Source organism: Mya arenaria, chromosome 8 (assembly GCF_026914265.1).
Source record: "Mya arenaria isolate MELC-2E11 chromosome 8, ASM2691426v1".
NCBI lineage: Eukaryota > Metazoa > Mollusca > Bivalvia > Myida > Myidae > Mya > Mya arenaria.
In genome coordinates, this window is record NC_069129.1 from 59,138,481 (window position 1) to 59,150,136 (window position 11,656).

The 11,656-nt window shown below is 34.6% G+C and overlaps 1 protein-coding gene across 1 annotated transcript; it reads left to right on the forward strand.

The window, feature by feature from the left end:
• The first annotated feature begins 6,005 nt into the window (after positions 1 to 6,005).
• LOC128242625 (uncharacterized) lies at positions 6,006 to 7,717 on the forward strand. The gene is made up of 2 exons (XM_052959848.1): positions 6,006 to 6,449; positions 7,042 to 7,717. The coding sequence occupies exons 1-2, from the start codon at positions 6,095 to 6,097 to the stop codon at positions 7,383 to 7,385; spliced, it is 699 nt and encodes a 232-aa protein (XP_052815808.1). The 5' UTR covers positions 6,006 to 6,094; the 3' UTR covers positions 7,386 to 7,717.
• Positions 7,718 to 11,656: the final 3,939 nt, after the last annotated feature.

An 11,656-nucleotide genomic window follows, 5' to 3' on the forward strand; every position in this document is an offset into this window, starting at 1 on the left:
ATATTTTTCAACCTTCTTTCATAAATCGTCAAAATAATAATAGCAATCGGTAAAAACACTTATAATTCAATGGATTTAGCAACGAAAACATATCAAAGACTCTATATTTCATAAATAAGGGACATGACAATGAAACATAAAACTTAGATATACTAAAACGTAATGACTACTCAAGGGAAGCTACTGGCGGTTACACATAACTATAAAAACACTTCAAGTTGTTGGATTCAGTGTTACTTCCCCTGGTTATTTAAAGGTTCGTCGACTCATTCACTCTTGAATATTACGAGACGTTTTTGTACACAGTAAAGAAAGAATAACTTGATATATACAAGCCAGAAGATACATACATTATTGAAAATGAAACTATTCGACAAAGTGCGCTATACGTTTTCGCCTCTTCATGCCAAACCATGAAATGGTTTATAATGGACCTGTATAGCCTTGGGAGTCCTTAGTGATAACTTGAGGCTGATCATTGCCTTAAATGACATTGTTGTTCATTGTTTTGCGACTGCGGACTCGTCGAATTTTTCCACGTTCAGTGTAAAGCAAATGTGTTCGTCACCTTGATTAAATAGAAAATCATGGCACTTGATAATGCTGGGATAATGAAGGTATGGCATTTTAATAGATATCATATTTTTTAAGCTCTTCTGAGGTAAAAGTTAAAACCAAATAGACGTTTTGATCAGGCTCTTGCCCCAAAACAGGTGACCGCGGCCTGGGAAACGTTTAAGATGTTGACCGTGTTTAAAATTGACCCCATGGAAAATATCTAATATTATATATTTTATTTGGAATCCACAGACTTTAGATTTACAGGAAGCATACCATTCGGAACACCTCGGCCATTTTCCATCGAAAGCAATGGTCGAGTTGTTCTAAATGGAATAAACCGGTTTGATACACAGCTGATCCTTTTAACGTATACTACTTCGGGTTGTGGCAAATAATATGATAGTTGTGGGAAGATGGATCAAACATTTGGTTTTGGAGTACATTTCTGGTGCTATATTTCCTGACTACAGATTTACTCCAACTACGAATGATTCGCTACCCTTCACGATTTTGAATTGCAAAATAGGAAAATTATGCTTTTCACAACGTATGCCTTCTAAAAGAATTCAAGTATTTCAAAAAGATTTTGGAGCTCATGAGCTTCATAGGGAATTTTATCAAATATTTTATCCAAAACGACACACAGCAAAACCTCTCTCTGCACGCTTGGGTGTTGGGAGAAATGCAGTTTGTGTTCTCCGAAAATCTCCGAGATTAATAATAAATGAATGGGGACATTTATCAGTGGATGCAAAGGGCAAGAACTCTTAATTGGCTCGTTTTGTAGATACTCCCTTTCTTCCTTCGCTTATTGTTTAGTTATATCGGTCATATTTTATCGGAGAACATTGAACCTTTGTTTTACTGCGCTGATGAATAATAATGCATAAAAATAGAAACAAGTTTTCTTAATGTAAACGTAAATCATGTTTACTTCTTGTATGACTCTATGCGACTTGTGTACTAGTTATGTCCCTTTTTGAGTCGAACAATAAAATGCGTTATTAAAAAAGCGACAATGTTTCTGCCCATTGGAATATATTTCAATGGTAGGGACGTTAGTCATGGGCACCTACTGAAAAGATTCAACGCGATCAAGGAAAACGTAAAAAACAGGTATTTTTTTTCATTTTTTAAATTATTTCCCGACACAATTCTATAACAGGCAATAGCGCAACAGAAACGATGTATTTTTAGGGACAAGATCTCGCTAAAATGCGCTCTGAATATTGTGAAATAGATGTGTACACTTTGCATGCCAGTTTGTATTTTACTAGCTAAAGGTGGATTTTGGACCTCAAGTTACGAACTTATAAAATGTATAGTCTGATAATGATAGAATAGAAGAAGATACTGTCAGACTATATTTTTTATAAAATGAAAAGGCGAATTCGTTAATAAAAGTAAAAAAGCAACAACGTTTTCCCCGAAAACTAATACAGTTGAACACACTAAACCAACATGTGTTAAGCCCGGGTTTAAGCCATCAAAATGAGCTAAGTAAAACAGCGGTCTAAACGAAAAAGGTACCTAAAGTCACCAAATTTTACAGAAATGCTAATAAGCATGCAATTAAAGTTTAACAGCATCAAGAGTTTTTTTTACCTGACTTGTTTCAGAAAAGTTTTGGCCCTGGACTTAGCTTAACAACAAATGGTACTTTCAGCTTTTGCCAAAGTAACACTGAACGTTTTTGATGCAGTCTAAAAAAATTAGATTTGTACTTACTTATATGCGACTATTGGGGTCGTGCAGAAGTGAAAGCTAATACAATTTCATAGCGAGTGTCATCCTCGAGAAAAAAACATTGATCTAAACGTTCGGAACACCTCGGCCATTTTCCATCGAAAATACCCTCAGATACATGCCGGTACATAAATAAAAGTAGTTCGTAAAATTTTAAATAAAAGTATCAATTAATTATAGTGTTTTAACGTTTATTTTATACATCTAAACTTGAATTGATTGCCAGTGAAGTATATTACTGTATAAATCATTCAGATTCCCCAAAGTCATGATAATCATTAAGTTTATCTGCTTAGTTGAACTTCTGATAATGCGATATACTTGCAGCGTAGTTACATGTAATGATTTCTGACATTGTAAACCGTCCATATTCATCGGAAGTTGTTTTCGATGGAAAATGGCCGATTTGTTCCGATTGAAATAAAAAAAAAGAGTAAAAAGGTGTGTCGATTTTTTTCAAGACCTTCGATTTTCCGCCCAACAGATTGCTCCTCACCACATTTCCAGTACATTTACGAGGGAAGGAGACGGGATGGGTTCGAGACTTATGTACACATGTTGTACACAGTACTCACGCCTTGTTATGAGGAAATGACGATTACCAGCGTGAAATCACAATGCATTGAGTATAGGTGATCGATTCCTGAAAATCATGAACTCATGAAAACACTAGACACAGCATAAACACATATTGTTAAGACCTGACAAATACATTACAGGGGCGTAGCTAGGCCTAAAAAACGTGTAGGCCCGATGGTTCTAGGTTAATTCGAGGATACCCAACTCAACGATTTCTCTCTAAATTAGAAGCAAAATAGTGCAATTTGGGAGCATTTTAGGAGAAAAACAAAAGGCACAACAACATCCATTATATATGTATGTGCGTGTGTGCGTGTGCGTGCGTGCGTGCGTGCGTGCGTGCGTGCGTGCGTGTAATAATTACAATAAATGCAAGCAGTACACCCAGCACAAAGTTTAAATAAACAACAAACTTGCTTTTGTTACAATAACGTTATACAGTGTATACAACGTTTGAGATGTTATCAGTTTTTATTGCATTTTAGGGTTATGTTATATTTTGTCATTTTTTTCCAGAAAGGTGTAGGCCAAGGCCTACAAGGCCTATATGTAGCTACGCCACTGCATGATTACATTACATTGTAGAAATGCATTCTTGTTATAATTAATTTACGTGTCATGGTCAATGACTCATGAGTTAGGCTTGCGGCTCAAAATGTGACCACGAGGCCGGTAAAGCGTAAGTTATTCCCATGCCGCATTGTGTGTGCAACAATCGAACATGACTTTGCAAAAACAAACAAAAATGTCTTCTTACCTCAAGCGGATCCTGGCGCCCCCTAAAATCGTCCCAAGTTTAATTCGAATTTCAATATAAGAGAAACAAGTAATAACATACTCTCAAAATACACCTTTTCGGACCAGTAATTGTTAAAAAATCTTGGGTAAGTACACAACCCCCGCCCTTCACCCTGCCAACACTTTTTACCAAATAAATTTCGGTTCTGAGGAAGGGGCGAAAGTCAAAAAGTCGCGCGCCCTCTAACGTCAAATCCTGGATCTGACCCTGCTAACATACCATTTCCTTCGGTATATCATCACACCCTTTACGGACATATATCAATATTTGACATGGTACAAGCACGCTTATTTTAAAACCATGTCTTGTTTGCAGGCTTTCAAATGTCAATATAGATTCAATCGTGTGGAACCTAGGCCAATTAATTCCGATGCTCTCCACTGGAGTATTGCAAAACTGGTCACACATGGGTATCCGATGACGCAATAACTTTGTTACAGTCTCAATACAAAGTGTATTTAAAGTGACACTCTTATTCGAAATTATTACATACACATGTATAACAAACAAAAAATTTGAGTGATAAACCTTGAACTACTCACTACACAATACATCTATGGAAAATATGAATTACTTATAACACGATTGTAACCGTGTATTTAAAAGCTGCAAACGCAAAAATATTAATGAATGATGAGTGCTAAAATATTTTAATAGTGTGATCTACTATCGTCTTATACGATAGTAATACCGTGTTTTGTGCACCTTTCTTTCAAAATAAACTCGGCTTCCTTCATATGGACCATTTTTTCGACATTATTCATCCTTTTTGGAATATTAAACAATATTATTAATTGTGGTAAATCTTATTTGGAAGTACGAGTGCATCTTGAACATGATGTAATAAATGAGTCAACCTGATCAAGGAAGAAGTTTTTAATGAACTGTTCCATGACAATGGGCGCGAACAGATAAGGCAGAATACAAAAGTTCATGTTTAAATTAAGAGCAATCAGATTGAAATATTATTATTATATACGGGTGTCAAATAATCTGAAATAAACCATAAATGAGCTATTATGACATTTTGAGTGTCAACTATCATTAATCAATCATTATTATGAACTCTTGCGAAATAAATATATAAAAACGTTCAATAAATCATATGTGGTATAAGTGAATAGCTTTGTAATTTATCCGCATGGTAGCTATAGAACGACGACTATGTCCGTTCGTGCAGACAACGACGAAGAAAACATTAGACAATTCCTTTTAAAAGATCCAAACGAAACAAAACAGTTGATGAACATGGAAGTATACTTTGAGCTTTCAATCAGAGGTGAACTGCGTGTTATGAGTAGCCTAGGATAAGACACTACCGCGTCTGATCTCGCTGTATAACGACTGACTACCACCCGTAAAGAATATAATTAAAATGCTGTCTCATCCGTTTAAAAACTCGCATCTTTATACAGCCGGGCTCACATGTTTTGCTGCAATTCAAAGCTATACTAAAATGATATGAACATCGAACGCACGCAAAGACGTGTACGTTTAGTGGTGTTAATATCTCCCCTTTACAACAGCATTAATTACATATGGGCTCAGATGACAATCACATTTTTAAATTCAGCTTCATCAAAAGGAGCATGCAGTTAAATTCCTTTAACACATTTGCTTAGTAGCTTCTATATCGGTTGGGGGCACATTTAGATCTTTGTAATTCCCCTAATAAAACTAAAACATACACGTTTTTCTTATATATTGTAGTTTATTTTATCGATAAAGTCATCATATATCAACAATTCTTTGAGCGATAGTATAATTGTCGTTAAAATTTGCGCTTTACTGATGCTATCGCAATCAGGAAATGGTGCATTTAATATGCTTCAAAAGTTTTAACCAATCAACGTTTTGAGGTATATCATTGGCGTATTTACCCATTTTGTGTTAAACTTTTATAGAAAAAGGTTAATTTGAAAGTTACGAGTTTAATTTCAATTGAGACTTTAAAGATAAACAACTATATAACAGGGAGGAACTACCAATGTGCTGGGATTTAAAGACATGAACGACATAGAGGATGATCAGACTGAAAATGACACTGAATCAACAATGGGTAGTGATGAGACCATTAACGATACTAATGCTGATTCTGAAACAATGCCAGATCTTGAAGCAGACACGGAAGTCGAAGCCGAAAGTGCAGCTGAACCTCAGCCCGAGTGGCCGATTGCATTTTTGGAGTGGGGACCAGCTTGGGAGATTCATGTCTACTTCTATGCATCGGTGTTTGTGATTATAGCCACAATGACTATCTTCAGTATGGCTTGCCACCTAACCCGGAATCGACGACGAGGACGATACAAGCTAACGATCGCACTTCAGATCTTGTTATTAGAGTTTACATTATTGAGGGCAGTATGCCTGTTCGGTAACCCATATCAGACAGTGTCAAATAGAGCTCCGATGGTGTTTTTCATTTTATGGTCACTGGCCGTACCTGGATTGACCGCATCGTTCAGTGTTCTACTTCTTGTTCTAATTGATCTCACAAAGATGTCCGTCGGACCACCATTGTTTCAACACTTACCAGTTTTGTTTGGAATCACAGCATTTCATTTTGCAATGATATTTTCGCTCGACCTGTCCTGTGTGTTTGACACACTTGTCTGCAAACATATGATGTTTGTTTGTGACCTGTTGTATATACTGTATGGTCTGTTTCTGGCTATTGGTTACGGGTACACTGCAAGGTTCCTGTATAAGAACATTTCTATACACAGGATTCAGAGAAAAGAATCTAGAGGAGTGATGAGGAATGGTGAGTTTTGAACTATTTAAGATATGTTAGGCTTGCATTTTAAAAAAGATATATATTTTCAAAATAAATGGATAGTGCATGGATATATACATGTTTGGATGCATATAGCTAAGTCGAACTTGGCCTAGTGTTTCTTCGCCAATGACTAAACGTCCAATATCAGTTCCAGCTTCAGATTGTTGGTAATAACAACAAATACAGTTACTTCCAAACAATCCTTTATTGAAAGATATTTCTTTTAACACAATTTGCTGGTTTAAGGGTGAGGTACTCCATTTTGATAAAAGGGAAGTAACTACAATTGATTTTAAAAGTAGTTCCTACTGTTGATATTTTCACTCCTTATTTTGCAATGAAAATAATTTCACTGTTGTTATTTCACTAATAAAACTCCACTTTTCACCTAAAAGCATGAACGAAATAGAGGATATTTGTTGATTTTGGTGTAAGATCGTATTCGTAATTTATTTCACGAGTGTCATAAAAATAACAACAAAGAGACAAATAGCAGGTTAATTTTCATTCGCACGGACATCTTAAAGCTAAACTACTAAACTATTGGAGATATAAAACAAGCATTTCTATATTTCAGGTCATTATCGGAAGACTATGATGGTGGTGAAGGTTTGCATCGCAGCGTCCATTGTCTCCCTGTCCATAGCGGCTACACATGTCTACTCAGCGTCAAGCACGCTTGGTGTCTACAGTGACGTTCAATTCGTCGACGCCTGGCAATGGTGGATAGTACAGACAGCCTATAGGGTGGAAGAAGTGGCATCTGCCGTTATCATTGTGTTAATGGCATTTAGAAATACATTTTGTCGTAAAAATTCCAGAACGAGGCTATCGTCTGCGGAGATTACTGCTTCAACAAGAGAACGCATTAAGCCTCAACATCGGGTTGACGTTCAACATGAGGAAACAAACATTCGATGAAGTTCGATGAAGAATTTAACCTTTTAAATTGGGTTTCTGGACATTGACATTCAAAACCTCATAACTCAGCCGTTAACTTGCTGGAGGTTTGCTCAAATACTTATTATTTTGTTGTGTTTGTTTTAGCGACAATAAATAAAAGTGGTGACATGATTCTTCTCAATAATTCAAGACAGATTGTAACAATGGTATTAACATATCATGAAACAGTAGTTTCCTTCCGCTATCCAAGTCAACTTCATTATTCATCTTACTATCATGATAGGGTTATGCCATTTTCTTTGTCGCTCGCCAAATTTTTCCTCATCAATTGTGTTCACCCGTTAGAAAAGGTTACAGTGAACGGATCGACGACCGGATCACTCACGTTTTTATTCCACAGAATACCTTATTATTATTTTTTGAAATAAGTCATTCTCATTCATAAGAGGTTTGATAGTGATATATCTGGAGAGAAAAAAAGATGTACGCATAGCATCATCGCTTTGGTGAACGGGAATGCAAGACAGATAAAAGACATTTTTAAAAACTCTCCCCAAAATATGCTTATAATTTTCCTTACTCAATAAGGACATTTTCATGCAGATCATGTTGTTCGGCGGCGGTTCATTTCAACACTCTTACTTATTGTTTTATTCACTCTATTTTAAAACAACTTATTTTTCATATTTGATTAAAATCACTTTGGCTGTCAAACTCAAGTATTTTATCCAACCTGAAGCAAATGGGGTGATAGGGGATGTCTCATTTGGGAAAATGATATTATTTTTTCCTGGGTTACGGCCTATAAAAGTGTCAAACCTTCACTAAATCACATGTTTAAAAATAGTAGGAAACTCAATACATTGATTTAAAGTCATCGTTTAGGTTTTTTTAGCCCCTGTTCTAAAAAGAGACTGAATTAATCACAGAAAAAAACAACCTATTTTGAGTGGTGAAGATATATTATAGTTTTTCTTTAAACACGAGTGAAATAAAATATTATCTTACTCTTCAACTAATAATTATTCTGTTTCTTTGTTGCTTATTTTTGGAGAATTTTAATATATTTTTCAAAATAACTCGCTTTTTGAAAACCCCTTTGCTTCCCGGCTTCCCATGGGACGTTCCTCACGAATAGTTCTATCCACCGGATGACGTAGAACTGTCGTACCTCATTCGGAACTCCTCGGCCATTTTTTTCATAAACAATCTCGGATGTATGCAGGTACATCAGTTGAAGTAGTTCGTAAAATATTGAATTATATCATTAATTAAATGTAACGTTTTAGAGTTGTATTTATTGATCTAAGTTTAAATTGATTGCCATTGAATTGTATTATTGCAAACATAATTAAGAATCCCAAGAGTTAAGTCACAAAGTTTAACTGCTAAATAAGATTATTACGCGATCTACTTGCAGCGGACTTAAACGTACCACTTTTTTGAGTATGTAAACCGTCCAAATACATCCGAGTTTGTTTTCATTAAAATGGCCGAGGAGCTCCGAATTGTCATACCTACGCCGGTTTGTGGATAAATAGCTCTTCAAGGTTTGAATTTGGAGTGTATTATTTACCCGTGTTTCAGCTCAAACATTTCATAAAATGTCCCTAAAAAATTGTTTATTAATGCATTTACGTTCCAAATATTAACGATGAGTGCACGATTTGTTTTAGATTGAACGGGGCATGACTACATTGACCAAATTACTTTTATTTTTACTGAATTAATATTTGAAAGGTCGAACACAATGTGGACTAACATTGGATTAAGTTATGTTTTCGAGTCTTAAAGTTTATTTCATGATGCATGGCTTCTTTATATATGGGTTTTCGATCACCCTCTCTGTCGCTTGTAGACGGGTCGTTTTCCAGATGAAAAGGAATGATCACGCTTCATTGTTGACATTTAAGCCTTGACTTGTAATGCGGTTTTCAGTTTATTTTTTAGAAAATAATTAATGTGTGAATTTTCCGGGAAGATCGTATTACATTGTAACATTTCGGGGAGGTTCGTACTACAAAGTCAGACAGTTCGAAAATATATAAAATAAACGCTATAACATCAATTTTATGTTTGGGCATTTTTTTCCGCCTGTAATGTTTTGTATGACAGCAAATGTTTGATCGTTCAGCTTCAACTTGTAATGTTCAAGAAAACGTTTGTAAGATAGGATTACCGTTACATAAATTGCAAATAATAATAAAGCTCTTTATTTTAACATATGTTATCTGTTTTTAATAACAAATTATTATTTCGATATATATTTATTGTAATTTTCTGGTTAAAGAGTGAGGTACTCTGTTTTTACCAAAGGGAATTAACTATAATTGATTTTAAAAATAGTTCCTACTGTTGATATTTTCACTCCTTAGTTTGCAGTTAAGGCATTCTCGTACACCAGAGGGATGATGCTATGCGTATGACATAGATTTTTCACTATCAAACCTCTGATGAATGAGAATGCAGTAAAGGTGGAGCATAGCGCTTTGCAAAGAGCACATGAACAGTTGCGGATTAGGCTGGAAAAATAACTCGACAAAATACTGAACATTTTTTGAATGAAATTTTACATAAAGAAAATTAAGCAAATGCTCTTAAAATGAATATGATGCAAGTTTTTTCGGATGAAAAATTATCAATGTTGTATAGTGAAAAATCGCAGATAGGTACAGATGTATTTGTTAAATGCACTTTCTTGTGTATGACGAAATAAAGTGGGGCAAATTATAAGGAAAGTTAGAACAAAGATACCATTTAAAGGCTGAAACCTTTCATCAAATGTTGATCTTTGCTCAAATATCGTCATTGAAGACCACAATTTTCACCTCTAGTTGAATATAATATAGCTTTCAGGTGAAATATTTTATGAAAGTAACAGTGTAGGTATGATTATTTTGTTTAAAACAACATTTTACCCAAAACTTCCTGTTTAAAATGTAAATCATTATTATGTAAAGCAGTATGAAAATTTCGTAATGACGTTGTGTGCGATAAATTTAGATTATTCTTTCGGTTGTTTTGTTGCATTTTGAAATTGCGATAAATGATTTTTTTATGATTCTGGGGACTAAAATGTGAAAAAAGATTAAGACAAGTCATTTGGAAATACATACAAAATAAGTTTACATAAGTTAAACATAGTGAGACTTTAAATAAAGAAGATTTAAACACAAATCATCAAGAATTAAGCTCATCAAACACATCAACTTTTGTCAGATCTTATTCGTGTGATCGCTTTCTGATAAAGAAATGTTTGACAGTCAAGCGTAAGTCAAATCATTAACATCAATAGCTGGTGATTGGTAAGTTTGAACGGGGTAGTAATTATTTTAAGGATATTGAATAAAACGTAGAAAAAATCAGAACAAATCTGAGAAAAAGATCATAAAGACTATACACCAGATTGGTACCAAAAAGTTTTTACTGGAACAAATCTCAGGACAATTATTTAATGAAATGTTGTACTCTTTGATATTGGAATTGTAAAAAAAAATAATACCAAAATGTGAAAAAAAAATCGAGTGGGAGACCGGCTTCGAACAGGTTTAGCCAAAATTGCAGTCCAGTGTTGTATCCACTGTGTACAAAGGCTTACCCTAAACCGTTGGAATATTTAAGCTTTATACCTAACTTGGTAATATCACGTGATAACATCAACTACCCAATCAGCATAATAATGAATTCTACTAGGTATACATGCCTAGTAATCTTTTTAAATGGAAAAATACGAAAAAACTGCGAAAAATAAATTAATTGTAAACTATGTGGTACTTCAGATAGTTAGTTTTAATGCATTGTACACATCGATACCAAGTTTATATCAGTTTTCGACAATTTTCTTTTTATTCGCTATTTCATCATACGGTATATAGCCCCTTTAATATAAAATTAACTTTGTAAATATGGAACTTTAATTATGAAGAATAATGTCCCTTTGAAAAACATTTTAACATTTAACCTGATTACTTGGATGCATATTCATCAACAATGATTTTTGGTGGATACATTGGGGTATATGGAGGCTATTCGTTGCCAAAAGTCCAGACGTGTAATTCCCACAATGTGCTTCTTAATCGTACTAAATATCTCTTACATTTGTCAATGTAGACGTGCTATTTGTTGTTTCTATTCGTCAGTTTTTCCGTATTGATTTGTCATTTGTCATTATAGTAGTCAAAATGTATATTTGTCAGATCTACCCTGTATAAACTCACTAAAACATAGATCGTATAACTTGCATTTAACAATATGATGATGTAATTTAGAAAGCCGAATCATGCATATGT